The following is a 15,753-nucleotide window of genomic DNA, read 5'->3' on the forward strand; positions in this document are numbered from 1 at the left end:
CCCCCCGTGGCGGGTAAAACGCGGGAATTGCCCCCCCCCCCGTGGCGGGGATTTCAGGTCATGGAGGGGGCGGGGCATTTATGCAAATTAATTAATTATTACAATTCACTGTTAATTAAGCCTCACGCCTGCGCCCCTCCCCCCGGATCAGGGCAGCAGCGCGGGGGGGGGGTGAGACGGAAGGACCCGGCTGCGAGCGGGGGCGGGGCTCAGGGGCGGCCTTTAGAGCAGGGGGCGGGGCTCAAAGTCCGCCGGGCCCCGGATGTTCCATGGGCGGGGCTCCGAGAGGCCAGGAGCCGGACGCCGCTGGGTGGGGGAAGTCCCCGGATGTGCTTCATGCGCAGGCGGCCTGGGCCGGGCTTGGCGGGAAAAGGCGGGGCGCGGCGGCAGTTGGGCAGGACCCGGATGGGCGCCGCGTGCCAACGTCCCGGATGGGCCAGCTTGGGGCTGGCCCCGCCCTTCTCTGCCCTCCGCTCCGCGCGCGTGCGCGTCTCGTCACTGCGTCCAATGGGAGCGCCGAGCCGAGCGTCACGTGAGCGGTGGGCGGGGCCGCTATATAAGGCTCGAGCGGGCGGCACCTCGGCCGCCTTTTCAGCAGCTCCAGCCCGGGAAGGACTCGCCTGGTGAGTGGTGGCGCGGGACGTGGTGGCGGGTGCTCGCCCTGGCGCAGAGGGAGTCGAGGGATTGTGGGAGGGCCGTGGCGGCCTAAAGCGCGCATGCGCGGCCGACGGGACCCTGATGAAACGTTGGTGGCCGGTGCAGGAGGGGGATTCTGTGGCGAAGGGGCGGCGCACGGAAGAGGCCTTAGGGGCGCGCATGCGCGGGGGCGGTCTCGGAACGTTGGCGGCCAAGCGGGGCCTCTGGTGGGAACCGGACTGCTGCGCGCATGCGCGGTGGTCGCCTCGCTGGCGTTCTCTCCGCGGGGCTCGCGCCGGCTCTGCGGGAGGGGGCGCCTTGGAACCCTGGGGCGGGCGGCGTTCCATCCGGCGCGGGCCTGGCCACGTGATCGCCCGCCGCCATCTCTTCTGCGCGGGACGCAAGATGGCGGCCGCTGGGGGCGGGGTTGGGCTCCTGGGCCCTTGCGCCCTCCATTGGGGAGGGGGTGAAGAGCACGTGGGCCCCCTAAGGCCGGGGGGGGGGGGCGAGTTCCCTGGGCTGGGAGAGCAGCCGGGCCTGTTTCATGGGGGGGCCTGCAGCAGCCCTGAGCTCTGGGCAGCGGGTCTGGGACCCTCGCAGGGTCACCCCGAGAGCGGCTGTCCTGGGGCACTTCCTCCCACCCGGGCCTTGGAAGGAGGGGGGCGGGGGACGTGTTGAGGCGCTTTAGTATCCATCCCGATGATGATCCAATCCCATTTCCTTGGGAGAAGGCTGCGGTAGGGGGCTGAGGGTTGCAGGCTCCATAAGGCCCTCAGGGAGAAAGTACTTTCTGATGCTCAGTTGCTCCCTGCCCCTGGGAGGCAATGGGGAGGGGGGAAGCTACCTGGGGCCCCTCGGAACTTGTAGGGAGTGCTGAAGCTCTCACTCTCAGGGGAGAATCCTCTGCTGCAGTGTCTACGTCTCTTCTTTCCCTCCTTCCATGCGGGGCTTGACTCCGGGCTTGAGAGGGGAAGTCATGTCATCTGTTCTTCCTAACCACCTTGCATCTCCTTCCCAGACTCCTCGCCATGTCTTCTGAAGAAGGAAAACTCTTTGTTGGGGGTCTGAATTTTGAGACCGACGAACAAGGCCTGGAGCAGCATTTTGGCTCCTTTGGCCCCATCTCTGAGGGTAAGGATTCAGTTATGCCTGCACACCTGGTCCCTATGACTGTGAGGGGAATTGGTTTTGCAAGACCTCATTGCAGTAGGTGCTTAGGCCTCTGCCTTAATATCAGCTGCCTAGTAAACTGGCACAGCTCTTTGCCATGTGGTATCAGCAGATATCTTACTACAAAGATACTGCAGTGTGGTCAGGCTGTGGGGTGCATCTAGGAGCAGCATCAAGTAATTGACCAGTGCATGAGGCCTGTGCTACATAAGGGTGATTTGTAGACACAGGTCAATTCCAAGTGCAAGTTGGCTCAATTGCCCTTTATTTCTTCCCCTTCTAGTGGTGGTAATTAAGGACAAAGAGACCCAGAGGTCCAGAGGCTTTGGCTTCATCACCTTTGCCAACCCAGAACATGCATCGGATGCCATGAGAGCTATGAACGGAGAGGTGAGTCTTACTGCAGTGATATCTTACTGCAGGCTGCTGCTTAACCTGTTCCCTTTCCTAAACATGTCTTGTTTCGCTGCAGTCCGTGGATGGGCGTCAAATCAGAGTTGACCACGCTGGGAAATCTTCCCGTGGATCCAGAGGTGGCTCATTTGGAGGCAGGGGACGAGGCCGTGGCTACTCCAGAGGTGAGTCTAGCAGCCCTGCTGTTCTCAATCTGCAAGTCCCTGTCCTTTGGGAGTAGGAGCACTAATGTCTTTTTACCCTGTGTGCTGTAGGAGGTGGAGACAGAAACTACGGTGGCGGCCGCTATGACAACCGAAGTGGCGGCTATGGCGGGTCCCGGGACTACGGTGGCAGGTAACTCTTAATGAGACTCCAGGAGCCCAATTGATGAAGCTTAACACAGAATGTTGAGGGGTGACTTGAGCTTAGTCTGCAAGCACCTACGTGCAGATCAGTACTTGGATATTAGGCTTGCCTTGCTCAATTGCAGAGCGCTAATGTCATCCAGCTACTGGAAGCTGAAGCTAGAAAAATTCAAGTAATAAGGCACGTGTTCTTTAAGTGAGAGAGATGATCTGTATTGGAATTGAGCAAGAGTTGTGGGTGATGTTCCCTCACTTTTTTCCGTCCATGTGCAGAATAAAATTTGTGTGCCCTGGGGATGTGGCTGTGCACCATTAGAAAGGCATGCTGCTGCCTGTGGGTGCTGTGCTAATCCCTTGGGTGGCCAAGTGGCCACCCAAGCACTTGGCTTACAGGAAACACTGGCTTGGGGGGAGGGGGGGATTTTTTTTGTCCCTGCTACATTTGAATTCAACATTAGGCAGTTCATTTTTTAAAAGTCTTAGGTTTCTGCTTCTACTCATCTTGTCTGCCCTGTCCTGTGGGGGTCTGACTTGATCAGTTTTCCATTGCCCTTAGAATTGAGGGCGTTGGAGTGAATGTAATAAGAGTTGTGCTTTGCTTTCAGGAATCAGGGAGGATATAATGACCGCTACTCCTCTGGAGGCAGTTACAGAGACAACTATGACAACTAAGGTAGGTGGAGCTGAGAGAATGAAATACAGCACTTCTCTTGATTAGCAGGTGCACTTAAAACCTTTGCAACGCACCATCTTGTGCTGAGCAGTGGCCATAATCGAGGATTAGTAGCTGGGACTCGTCTCTTTGTCCGCCTTTAACAAGCCTGACTGAGTCTTATTGCCAGGCCTTGGTTCCGTTAACCCTGGTCGATAGCTAGCATGAAATGCATGTGGAGGCTTAGAATTCCATTTAACACAAGTGACCGCCATCCAGCGACTAGATAACTGGGGGAGGGGGAGTCCTGGAGATTCCTAGCCTCACAGAGCCCCAAAAACAGTCTTAGAAGATGGTGAAATGCTACAAAAGTGTCGGTATGCTTCAGTGCCTTTACGATTGTACCTACTTCTTGTCCTCAGCTCGCAACGAGTAAAAACCCTTCCTGACTCAAGATCGTCCTTCCAATGGCCGTATTTATAAAGAGTTTTGGAGCTTCGCTGAAACTTATTGTTTAGTTATCTCTACCTGTATCTTCCCTTTTGTAGTCTTGTCACGCAGCCTGACAGCTTCTGCTACGAGATGGCCCGTTGAGACTTTCCTCAAGAAAGCTCTGTTTATTTTCGAGTGGTTTTTTAAAGCATTTTTGAAATCTTTGGTTTTTTCTTTCTCCATTTGATTTGTCAACAGCCCAAGGTTTCTCGTAAGCACGGGGCCCTGAACTCACTTTAACGCACTGTTCCCACAAGCTGGAGTTTCTAAGACAAGTGCAATGATACCTTGGAGTTCTGGTCCTTTAGTGTATAGCAAGGGAAGGGCAAAAGCCATGATAGCCTTTGGTATATCTAAAGGAACACATGTGACTCGTAAGTTCGATATGCAGCAAAAGGTATTTTCACTGTACAATGTAACAACCCCCAGAACTTAGACTTGCAAAAGCTTTCCACGACAGGTTCTTGAAAATGTTTGTTTATATTTGTCCTTTTTTACTGGAAGAAATGCGCATAATTCCATTGGTATTGTATTTGAAGTGGTGAAGGAATTCCTGTATTCAGTTCTCTGGCTTTACGAAGCCTATTAAAAGACCGTCTGAAACGAACTCTTTGCTCTCGACATTTCGTTGCACTGCACAAGACAGACAGAGGAGGGAGTGAGGTTAGGGCAGGGGAGACGGTTTCTGGTCCCATCTACGCTGACCTAGGTGTCATTGTACATGGAACCAGAAGGCGGCCTGGCCATGAACTCCTGTCACTGTCGCACAAACATTAAACCCCGTTATCCCCTCTGTCTGCCTTGTTGAGCAGCCTAAAGTATCGAAAGGGGGTTGCAGTCTAATTCTGCTTCTGAAGCCTTGTGGCCACATCAAGGACATGTCCCAAACTTAAGCTGGCAAGGAGTCTCAAATCTGGCTCCAAATTAGCTGTAAAACCAGCACAGCTTTCCACGACTCCTTGGCTACTCGCTGCAGCGGCGTGCGGTCCAAATGTTGCCATCTTGTGCTGCCATAGGAGCTGCACAGGGAAGGGCTTGAGCCTAAGCCGGAAGCTCTAGCAATGGCATTTGGTGGTGGAGGTGATGTTAAGAAAGCTGTCCTGGGTTTCTTTAGAAACCAGAACGAGATGCTACTTGTTGTCCAGTGAGGCCGGAGGATCTTGGATTCTCGAGGATGCTCGTTTCCTAAACAGCACGAATCCGTAACTGAAGTGGTTTCGGCTTCAGCTGGCACATCCATCTTCCATTAGTGCCTCCGTTCTTGGTAGCGGTGGCAGCGGAACTGGGAAAGGGACAGTAACAACCCACAGTCTGCGGGAGCTGGCATGTATGCCATGGGGTACGATGCCCCTTGCTCTGCTGTGACGCTGCTTTCCCTGGGTGCATGGGAAGCAAATCTGCAGCAGGTGGCCAAGAATAAATCCAGTAGCCTTGTCAATAGCTGACCACCCTGGGGAAATGTCTTCCCAGCCTGCAGCAGGATGGTGCATCAAATCATCCAGTTAGCGTGCACCCTCTGCCCCCACCTCAGGGGCATCTCCTCCCTCTGTTCTCTTTCGAACTGCCATGACGGCCCAGTGGTAAAGAGGTGCCGTTCTTGGATCTGGTGGCCATGGTGGTTAGCTTAGAGCTAGGGTCGGAGACAGCCAGTTGGTGTCAGAGGGGTAGGTGGGCCTATGGTAGCTAGCCTTGTCCTGATCTTACCCGCTGTGAGCATTCTCTGCTAGCGTATGGAAACCAGTGTCCTTCGAGACCCCGAAGTGTGTTGTGACTCTCCTTCAGTGCGATCCGTGTGAGACGAAAGCTGCTCTCTTGCCTAGTTCATATGTGGATATAGTCCTGTAATTCGAGGTAACTCTTTTGCTCGTGTCCGCATCTTCTCTCCTCCACAGTTCGTCCCTAGGGCTAACGCTGGTCTTTTTTTGGACTGACTTTTGGGGGCCTGTCTGAGCTGTGCCTAACCCCTACCGCTGTGGGGGAGGCAGTCTGGACTGTACACAACACCCAGCCTCCCCCTCGTGCGCACTGCCGTTTGGTCCAAGACTTTAAAATCCATGCCTTGTGCAGCCCTTGGACTCGTGTCTGCTGGGAGGGGCTGTTCCCAGTGCAGCGGGGGGAGGTGGGGGAGCCAGTGCCTTGACCTGCCAGGTTAAATTGCTATGCGACGGTGACAAGACACCTTTTTGGTAGGTTCTCAAATGGGGGTGGGCGGGAGTCTCCGTAGTGACTGACTCTCCAAGGTTGGCCAATGGGTGGCATTGGCCAGTCCTGGAGTAGCCTGCTCAGACCGCCGGGTTCAGTGACTTGCTTGTGACATGCTGGGCAAGTCCAGGCTGGCTAGTAACACGGCTTTGCTTTGGCAGGTGGAAGCAGCGCTGCCAATGGCCCTACCATGAAAGGAAGGGATACGGAGACCGGACCAGGATTCGGCCCGAGGTATGGCTCCGGGCTGTGCCCCGCATCCTATGGCAAAGAGCCCAGCTCCGCCTTGGCGAGGGGCAGTAGTGGCCCCATGTGCCGTAGGGCTGGGGTGGGAGCGGATGGAGAAGGGTCCAGTGATTGGTGGTGGCTTAGCCCTGCTGCCTGCCAGCTTCTGAAGTATGAACCTGTGTCCATCTCTCCCTGCAGGCTGGCCGTATCGCGCACAGGACTCGCCGCGAGGGCATCCACACGCCTGAGCTGTCCAGCCCCAGTGCTGCTGCTGAGAGCCTGAGCCCGTCAGCCAGAGCAGGCGCACACCCGGCCTTGGCCAGAGTCCTTCAGCACAATAAAGGCTGCTGGACCCAGTGTCTGCTGAGCTTTCTTATATGCAGCTGGGCTGAGGAACAATGGGGGGGGCCGGCCTGCCTGCCTGCCTCACCAAGCTGCACGGGCAGAAGTGAGGGCAGCAGCCTGGAAAGGAAGGTGGCTGGTGTTCTGGGGCTGTGGGTTCCTGTTTTCTCTGGCAGCTGTGCCGGGGGTGGGGGGCTGAGCATGTGCCCGGAAGGTACCTTATTTAGCCTGCTCAGAGCTCAGCAACTTCCTTCCTATTACCAGCCACCCTCAGGGAGGAAGCAGGCTCTGTTCAGAGGCATAAGCTAAGCTGCTCCCGTAGGGCACAGGCTCCTCGCTGCTGGGGCCTAGCCAGGGCCTGCTCTGCCTCTGGTCTCTTCCTGCTGGGCGTGGGCAGCTGCAGCCCCTGCTGTGGGGGTGTTATGGCTTTAGCGGGGGGAGCCTTGGTTGGAAGAAGGTGAACTGAGATCAGCCACCCCTTTCTCCTCTTCTCTCCCCCTTTGCCCCCCTGCCAGCTTATGGGTGCCAGCAGGGCCATACTGTGCTTGTTAGGTCTTAGAAGTGCCTGGGTCTAGCTGATGGGTTTCCTGGCCAGTCCCTTGGCCTCAGCTGGAGAGGTTGGAAAGTGCTAGTGGCCACAGAAGGGGCACTGGGGGGGGGGGGAGAGAATGGGTTCATTGTCCTCACAGGGTGTGGGCCTGGCTGCTGGGAGGAGTTAACAGCTTCCCCTGAGGCCTGCTTCCTCATTTGTTCTAAAGGGTTTGGAGTCCAGCCCCTGTTGTACGTTGCTCCGTTTAGTCAGAGGGCAGGCTCCCGTGGGCATCTCCTGCACCTATGGGGAGAGGCCTGGCTCTAGCCAAGCCTCCTGCTGAGCTACCTGCTCTCCCAGCCACTGCACCCAGCTAGCCTGAGGGTGGGGGGACAGCTGCATGGAAAGGGGGAGCCAAACTGCTTGTTTGTAATTCACTGCCAGCTGGGGCCTCTGGCTGGCACATGGGTACCCCCCAGGGCGGGCAGTGGCTGGGGCCTCCCCACTCAGCTGAGGAAGGCCCATGGGGCCAGTAATGCTCCCCGCGGTTCCAGAGCTCTGGGGCGCTCTGCCTCGGGGGAGGTAAAGGGCCACCTGACGCCTGCCTGCCCCTCGCGGTGGGGGGCCGGCCCCGTGCCTGGCTAAGGAAGGGCAGGGCAGCAGCGCCCCCCCCGCAGAGCCATGTCCTTGCTGCTGAGGGGGCGGAGTCATCCTGGCCCTACGCCAGCCCCAAGGGGGGGCGCCAGGCCTGCAGGGCGAAGTGCACAGGGAGGCCTGGGCCTTGGCCCTGCTCCCAATCAGCGTTACTGTCACGTAGGCGGCGCGGCCTGAGCCAATCAGCGCCGCCGGCTTCTCTTCTAGCCAATGACGGCTTCACGCTGCTAGGGGGCGACGCTGCCTGTCTCCGTGCCAGCCGGTCAGAGCGGATGGGGGCGTGGTCTCATTTCCCAGACAGTTGGTTAGTCGGCCAATCGTCGGTCCCTACGTACTGCGGGGGCGAGCTAGCTAGCCAATCAGAACTGCCGGCGGCCAGCGGGGCGTACGCCTTTGTTTCGCAAGCCAATGGGCGGGCCGCTCATAGGACGCGACCGTTGAGACTGATGAGCTCCGCCCCTCTCAGTTCCAGGCCGCCAATCAGCGCTCGGTGGCAGGAAGGGGCGTAGCCTGCGCAGCCTCGCTCTCATCCTCCCTTCTCCCGCCGACGCCGAGGCAGCAGCAGCTCCACCGCGCTCCGCTCCGACCCAGCCGGTGAGCCCCCCGAGCCCGCGTGCGGGGCCTACTGCCGAGGATAGCGGGGGGGATGTGACTGGGGGGCGGCTGCGAGGGACAAAATGGCGCCGTTCGCCACCGCCTCGACGGGGCCGGGGCCTGGGCCTGGGCGGCGGCGGTGCGGCGGCAGTGGGGGGGGAAGGAGTTTCCCTGCGCATGCGCGGCGGGCGCCGAGTTAGATCTGCGCATGCGCTGGCCCGCGCTTCTCCCGCCTGGGGGCGGGGGTGCGCGGAGGTGGCTAGCGGAAGGGCCGCGCGCCGCGGCGCTTGGAGCTGCGGCGCATGCGCGGGCTCGCGCACGTGTCCCCCGAGGGCTCCTGGGTGGTCGCCACGTGCGGCGGCCGGGCCCCACGTGCTCGGTGCCATCTTGGAGGGGCCTGGCCTCCGGGCGGGTGGGGGCCGCTCTGCCGCTGGGAATTGTGGGGCAGCGGCGCCCCCCCATCATGGAGGGGCACGTTCTGCACCCCCCCCAGCCTGGGCGGAGCCGCCTCCCCGTCGAGGGGCCGATCGCCTGGGGGCGGGTCCTGGCGGCTGCGGCCGCCCCCCCCGCCTGTTCCTGGGGGCGCAGCTGGCCCCTGGGCGGGCGCACGGCCCGAGAGTGGCCCTTGGGCCCCCCCATCCGGCCCCCTCATCCCTGCGCGGCGGGAGTTCCCTGGCACCCGGATTCACTGCCCCACAGCGAGAGGCCCTTACACCCACCCCCAGGCCTGCCTCCTGCTCCCCTCTTCCCGCCTCTCCATGGGGGCCTGTTCCACGGGCTGCCGTGCCTGGGAGTGGATATTTGTTAACGGTTTTCCAAAAAATAATTGAATCCAACCGTATTCTTTGTGTTATGGTAGCGGGGGGGGGGGGGGGTTTGTGGCTCATCTGCAAGGCTTTGTGCAAGCGCAGAAGATAAGGATCTCTAAGTATAAAATGAGGCAGCAGGGAGGCAGATGGGGGAGCAGAGTACAGGGGAAACAGAGAGTATTGATCTGCAGGGGTTTCAGCCTGCCAGCAGCTTGGCTGTGGAGGGTTTTAAGTATCATGACAAAGGAAGGATTTGATTGATAATCCAGTACCCCAGCAGATGTTCAAAGGGAGTGTGCCCGAGGGAGGGGGGTGGCAGGGGAGAAAGCAGGAAGGGGCTTGTTCAGTAAGGAGGCAAGTGGGAAATGCAGGCTGGTACCATGGGCCACCTGGAGGTGAGTCGATATCAGGGGCGGAATGAGCGGCTCCTTTGATGCAATAGCCGAAGGGGGCCAATAACTTGGTCTGCAGCAGCTCTGAGATCATGTAGCTTCAAGAAATTCTCTCTATTATGTCACTTGCACTGAGTTTCTGGGTCTCTGAGGAGCTTGAATAGTAACTGCCACATATGGCAGACAAGCTGGGCCCACCTGTCTGCCCTGCCCTTTGTATTTCTGCATGGGTGGGAAACTGGTCTGGGCAGGACATCTGGTCTAAAGTGGGGCAGCAAGGATGGGGGTGTGGGGAGAGCAGTGAGCTGGATGGGACAATTGGTCTGTTGAGGTCCAGGGCAGGAAAACTGGGCTAGATGCCTCGTGTTCTTGGTCTGGTGCAGAGACCGCGTGTGTAATGTCCCAGCCTCTTTGCTAACAAATTGCAGCTGCAGCCCCAGTTCTGGTGACCAAGTGTTTGCTTCATCTGCAGGTGACTTCAGCCATGTCATCTGACGAAGGCAAGCTCTTCATTGGAGGACTCAGCTTCGACACCAATGAGCAGAACCTGGAGCAGCTCTTCTCCCCCTATGGGGACATAGCGGAAGGCAAGTCTGTCAGTCTTCCCGCCCCCTTTCCTCTCACTCAGCACGCAGTTACGCCCCCGACTCGGCCTTGCCACGGAAATGCCTTCACCCAAGCATGAAACACGCGGCCTGTCCGTTAGCAGAAATGGAGGCAGGACTGCAGGTGTTGGCGGGAAGTGCTGGGGGAGGGGAGCCTTTGAACAATGGGGGTGGGACAGGAAATTGGGGCTCATTGTGGGAAGTGCCCACTTCCTCCAGGGAAAATGTTATGACTTGGGCTGAAAAGTTCAGGTTTGGGCCAGAAACAGGGTTTGCTTGGGCTCCTTCCCTATCATGTCTCAGCTTTCCTGGGCTACCCGTGACACACCATGGTGAGGGGTGTTTGTAGCGTGCCCAGAAAAGACCACGGGCTTGTGGGAATAGTGATCTGGCTGGGCGTCAGCGCCATCTTGGTTCAGTACACTCAGGTTGGGAGACTTTGCCAGAGGGAGGACTGACAGTTTTGCATGGAAAAACTTCTACGAGCAGATGCAAGGAGTTGGAATTTGCTCTAGTGAAAAATTCATTTCCTAACCAGCTTGTGGGAATTCACCTGGGATCTTCTAACCATAACCTGGGCTCTGATCAATCATGTAGTCCGGTGGTAGGGGAAGCACAAGCCTGAAAGCGGCATGTTGAATTGTCATGCACGCTTTCGAGCAGCGACGTCCCAGGGTGGCGTTAGCTGGGGCGTTCCCGGCTAGTGGAGCAGCAAAGAGGCCGGTTTGTGAGCTATAGCGGTCCCCTGTGCTGGCAAGCGTCTTTCTCTTCCAGAGGCACTTCCCACCCACCGGTCTTGCTCGTGTCCTAGGACCAGCGTGGCTTCAGCTACACTGCTAACATTAAGCACATCAGTTACTGCTGAGTCTAAGGACCGGCCAAGGATAAGCCCCCACTGGGTCCGTCGAGCACAGGAGAGCAGGGGGTGCCTTGTTCTGATGAGCCGGTGACCCTCTAGGCCATACCCTGTGGGAGAAAGGGCCAAACTTGCGAGCAGGGAGAGTGGTCAGACGGCAGCAAACGCCAGGCTTTTGGGAAGCAAGGGGGTCGTTTGGCTGGGAGCAGGGTATTGAATTGAAGGGGCAATGAAGTGGAGGTGAAAGGTGGGTGAGCAAACTGTCCATAGCTCTGGCTCCTCCTTGCAGTCCGTCCACAGACCGCAGGGGCCTCCTCCTTGCGCTGGCCTAGGTCCAGGGCAGTGCCAGTGGGGAGTGGTACCCCAGATGGGTCCCATTTTACCATTAGCCTTGTCCCTGCGTTGGCGCTTTCTGCCTTGGCCTGCTGAAGTGTGAGATCTGCAGTGCGTCCTGCTGACTCGGAAAGTGCTGCCCCTCTTAAGGCAAGGAACCCAGGGGTCTCCCTCTGCAGAAGCCAGTGACTTGCTAGGGGCCCAGGCAAGGTGTGACTGTACAGCCCAGCTACTGTACTGTGGGTAGACGGGCTTTAGCCTTTCTGAGGGGCCTGGCCATGGGGCGCCCTCAGTGGGTCTCTAGGGTCTGTCCTTCCTGCAGCCAGCCCCGTGTGGGGAATCCCGGTGCTCCGAGTGCTGCAGTGAGTTGGTGGCCGTGCGTTAGGGGAGACCGACTTCCTGGCTGGGGGCAGGTGGTGTGCGCTGGGGGTGCTGACACCCTGACCCTCGCTCTTCCAGTGGTGGTAGTGAAGGACCGCGAGACCCAGAGATCCAGAGGCTTCGGCTTCATCACCTACCGCCGCCCAGAGGATGCCAAGGATGCTATGAGAGCTATGAATGGGGAGGTGAGTGGGGGTAGCCCGAAGAGATGGTGGCTGGATGTGCTGCCGTGTGCCCCCCCCCAAATCCATGCCAGGCGCCTGCCTGACTCTTCCAGAGCCCCCACAGGCAGACAGCTCTGTCACCATGTGGCCAGGGGCCGCCTCTTCCCCAGCTCCCCAAAGCCAGCCTGCCTCCTGACAGCCCTGCAAGTGGGGGACCCCCAGGCAGCAGCAGAGGTGAGCAGGCGACAGCAGTAAAGGGGGCAAGGAGCTAGGCAAGCTAGCTGCCCCTGTGCCCCCCAGGCACCCTCGCTGGGCTGTGGCACCGGCATCAGTGGCTGTGAAGCACAGGTCCGGCCCTTAGCTTGCCACTGGGTGCCTGGAACGGATGTTAGGCCAAAGCTGTTCAGCCTGCCAGAGGCTGAGCAGTGGGCCAAAGGAGAAACGGCAGGGGATTTAGCCAGCTGAGGTTCCTTGACCCAGGCTGCAGAGGAAGGCGAGAACCCCCAAGGTCCCTGCCGATCTGCCCCAGGGGTCGGAGTGGGGGGGTTCCTTCGTGCCCGTGTATCTGAACGTGACACAGCCCCCTCGGAGTCCCGGCCCCAGCTGTGACTCATCCCTAAAGCTTTACATAGGGCAGGACCCAACGAATCCATTCGGCAAGTGGCCGAAAGGATGCTCCTCAGGACTGGGGTGCTCCTGGCTGCTGGCCAGCCCCCCCGGCTGCATCCCCAGCTCTGTCTGCCTCCCAGGACTGCCTCTAAGCACCCCCTCTTCTCTCCTCAGTCTGTGGACGGGCGCCAGATCCGAGTGGACCAGGCTGGCAAATCATCCCGTGGATCTTCAGGGGGCAGAGGCCGTGGCGGCTTCTCAAGAGGTGAGTGTCCTGCCCTGTCCGTGCTGCCCGGTGCCGCCCGCTGAGTGCAGCCAGAGCCAAATGCCCCCCCTTGTTTCTCTGCTGCAGGGGGCGGTGACCGAGGCTACGGCGGAGGCCGCTATGACAGCCGAAGCGGAGGCTATGGAGGGTCCAGAGATTACTACGGTGGCAGGTGAGCGGGTGTGAGTCTACTGGAGAGCACGGGGGGGGACTCAGTCGGGGGTACCCCTCCAGGGGCGGGGCGGGTAGGCCTTTATTTGGGGGGGTGTTTGTAATGAGCGACCAGCTGAGATGGGCGATCTGGTAGCTGATCTGCCCTGTGCCTTTCACCTGGCTCCTGGGGTGATGTGCAGGGGGAGAACCTAGCCACCTCTCCCTGGCTTTCCACACTTGGCTCTTCAGGGCTGCACAAGCCAGCCGTGCCAGGGGAGGGTGTGAAATTGGCACAGAAGCAATTCTGGAGCAGCGGGGCGGGCGGGGAGTGGGTGGGTGTGAGTCTCTTGCCAGTGTTTCCTTGGTGTGGCCAGAAACCCAGCCGCCCTCCCCTGGTCCGACTAGACCCCTTGCAGCCCCCGATAGCCCCTGCCTCGGCTGTGGAGTGGAACTAGAGCCAAACCCCGAGAGGCGGGGTGCTCTGCCAGTCCCCCCAGTCTCACACCTTTCTCTCCCCACAGGAATCAGGGAGGCTATGGGGACCGCTACTCCGGAGGCTCCTACAGAGACAACTATGACAACTAGGGTGAGTCTGTCCCAAAGGCGCCGGCCTGGCTGAGCTGTGAGGTCTGTCTGTCCGTCCCACCCACCGTCTAGACTAATGCATGTGGGGACTTCTCTTAAAGGGGCACAGTTGGGCCATCTTAGAAAATCCCGAGCTGCCATTTAACCTGACAGGGGAAAACGCCCGCCAGACTGTAAGTTTGTGGGGGATTTAACTCAGCGCCTTCCCGTCTGACCTGCTCCGAGCCAGCAGGGCTGCAGATGTTGCCCAAAGGAGGAAGTGAGCGGTGGCTGGAAGCCGACCACCTCTCAAGCGTCATTAATTGCCAGGGTCCTCTTAAGAACTGCACCCTCCTGGCTGTCCGCCCTGGGGAGGGAGGCAGGGGCGTAAAACGCTGCCCGCGTGTCTGCCCCAGTGCCTTTACCATTGTGCCTGCTTCTCCTCCTCAGCCCAGCACCGAGCAACAGCCCTTCCCGACCTGAGACCGTCCTTCCAATGGCCGTATTTATACAGATTTTTGGAGCTTCGCCGAATCTCATTGTTTAGTTACATCCGCCTGTACCTTCCCTTTTGTAGCCTGGTCCCATGCAGCCCCGAGAGGAGCGGCCCGTTCCAGGGGGCCCCCTTCCCCCCACCAAGCAAAGATCAGGCTCATTTCAAGAGTTCTGAAAAGAGTTTGGGGGAAGCTCGTCTTCTGTTTGTTTCAATTCGGCTTCTTTTAATTGGCCAGACTGGGAGGCAGGGCCTGACTCCGACCCACCCTTCCCAGGAGCAGCGCAAGCTGTGTGGGGGGGGTTTCACTTTTTTTAAGATGCCCTTGTAGTTTTGTAAACTTTTTTTTCGCGTGTAGCAAGGGGAGAGGCAAATCTCCCCTGTAGAACGAAGGGAGACTCGATGCAGAAGGTATTTTCCCTGTCAGATGTAACCAAGCCAGAGCTTAGATTTGCAAAAAACTGCGCCAGAGGTTCTCAAAAATGTTTGTTTATATCGCCCCCCCCTCTTTTTTTTTTACTGGAAGAAGCGCTCATAATTCTCTTGATACTGTGTGTTGAAGTGGTGAAGGAGTTCCTGTATTCAATTCTTCGGCTTTATGGAGCCTATTAAAGACAGTGCGAAACAAGCTCTCTGCTCTTGGTGCTTTGCCCACGCAGCCCCTGGCCAAGACGGCTGGAGTCAGGCAGGTGCATGGCTGATAGAGAAGAGGGGCTAGAGGCAGGCCGAGGGGTCGGGGCACCTGGAATGGGGTCGCAGGATGACTGAGCCACGGTGAAAAGGCATCCGTGAGCATGGCCGGCTCGCCCTGCAGCATGGCCCAGTGATTTGCACCTTCCCTGGCTTCTGGTAGCTTGTCTAGGGCAGTGGTTCAGTGTGGTCTGTGGGCCATGGGCTCTGGTCTTCCTCCTTCCCTCCCCCTGCCCTGTGAGGCTGGAGCACCAGCGCAGGCTTCCTGTGGTGGGGGGAGAGGGAGAGTCTTGCGGGGGAAGGAAGCTGTTCCACATGCTGCTGTTCCTCCCCCTACCTGGGGGAACGGCAGCACCTGCAGGCTTTTCCTGCTGCTCCCATTGGCCATAATCGTAGCCAATGGGAGCAGCAGGAGTCCGAGCCAGGTATAAGCCCCCCTTCCCACTCCTTCAAGCCAGATCCCGCACCCCATCTCCCTCGGCCCTCCCACCGAGACCATGTGCCTGGCACCCACCCTGTTCCTGCATCCTCCCTCCCGGCCTGCACCCATTTCCTCATTGGGGGGGTTGGCTGGTGGCCCGGGAGAAGTCTAGGTTGAACGGGGGGGGGGGGGGGGCTGCTGCGGGCTGGAACGTTTGAGAACCAGAAGTCCACATTGCGTCCCTGACGGTCTTCCGGAGAGTCCTAGGCCCTCATCTCTGCTCCTGGCAGGGAACTCCTTGCTACGAATCCGCATCGGTCTGCCCAGGCCAGGAGCAGGCTGCCCGGGATCTGGGGCCAGCTCGGCGCTAGGGCCAGATGCAGCTGTGGGCCGGGGTGGATTGGGCCTGTAGCTAGCTCTTCCCGGCCTGGCTCACAGCCCGAATCCCCTGCTTGCATGGGACATGCCAGCCCCTTTGGGGCAGACCAGAGGCAACCTGCATGGGATTCGCGCTGTTTCCTGTGCCCAGGGCGTGTTCTACAGCTGCCACAATGGCCCTTTAGGGGGCAGGCCTGACCTCCAGGGCCCTAGTCCAGAATCCAAGCAGCTAGACTGGGGTGTCCACCAAGGACCAGCCCTGCCTAAAGCCTGTGGGAAACTCCCAGAGCTTGCTGGTCTCCTTCCAAGACAGCGGTCCACTCAGTGACTACTTGGAGCTCAGGGAGGGGAGGAGCACAGAGCTGGGGGGGAGTTTTTGG

At 59.0% G+C, this 15,753-nt stretch overlaps 2 protein-coding genes across 3 annotated transcripts; both read left to right on the forward strand.

The window, feature by feature from the left end:
• The first annotated feature begins 471 nt into the window (after positions 1-471).
• LOC102457356 (RNA-binding protein 3-like) lies at positions 472-6,498 on the forward strand. Of its 2 annotated transcripts, XR_012900552.1 has the most exons (8): positions 472-623; positions 1,655-1,767; positions 2,090-2,196; positions 2,279-2,384; positions 2,475-2,556; positions 3,173-3,240; positions 6,075-6,147; positions 6,340-6,498. XR_012900552.1 is itself a non-coding variant. In XM_075918601.1 (7 exons), exons 2-6 carry the CDS (start codon positions 1,665-1,667, stop codon positions 3,237-3,239), a joined length of 465 nt encoding a protein of 154 aa, XP_075774716.1. In that variant the 5' UTR covers positions 473-623; positions 1,655-1,664; the 3' UTR covers position 3,240; positions 3,642-4,318. The 2 variants fall into 2 exon arrangements, 1 of the variants encoding a protein (XP_075774716.1); XM_075918601.1 differs by lacking the exons at positions 6,075-6,147; positions 6,340-6,498 and adding an exon at positions 3,642-4,318 and having other exon boundaries at positions 473-623.
• A 1,616-nt stretch (positions 6,499-8,114) lies between these two features.
• LOC106731755 (RNA-binding protein 3-like) lies at positions 8,115-14,512 on the forward strand. The gene is made up of 7 exons (XM_075918602.1): positions 8,115-8,260; positions 9,934-10,048; positions 11,715-11,821; positions 12,584-12,674; positions 12,762-12,846; positions 13,349-13,413; positions 13,842-14,512. Exons 2-6 carry the CDS (start codon positions 9,946-9,948, stop codon positions 13,410-13,412), a joined length of 450 nt encoding a protein of 149 aa, XP_075774717.1. The 5' UTR covers positions 8,115-8,260; positions 9,934-9,945; the 3' UTR covers position 13,413; positions 13,842-14,512.
• The last annotated feature ends 1,241 nt before the right edge of the window (positions 14,513-15,753 follow it).

The sequence above is a fragment of the Pelodiscus sinensis genome, unplaced genomic scaffold (genome assembly GCF_049634645.1).
Source record: "Pelodiscus sinensis isolate JC-2024 unplaced genomic scaffold, ASM4963464v1 ctg102, whole genome shotgun sequence".
In the NCBI taxonomy this organism is placed as follows: domain Eukaryota; kingdom Metazoa; phylum Chordata; order Testudines; family Trionychidae; genus Pelodiscus; species Pelodiscus sinensis.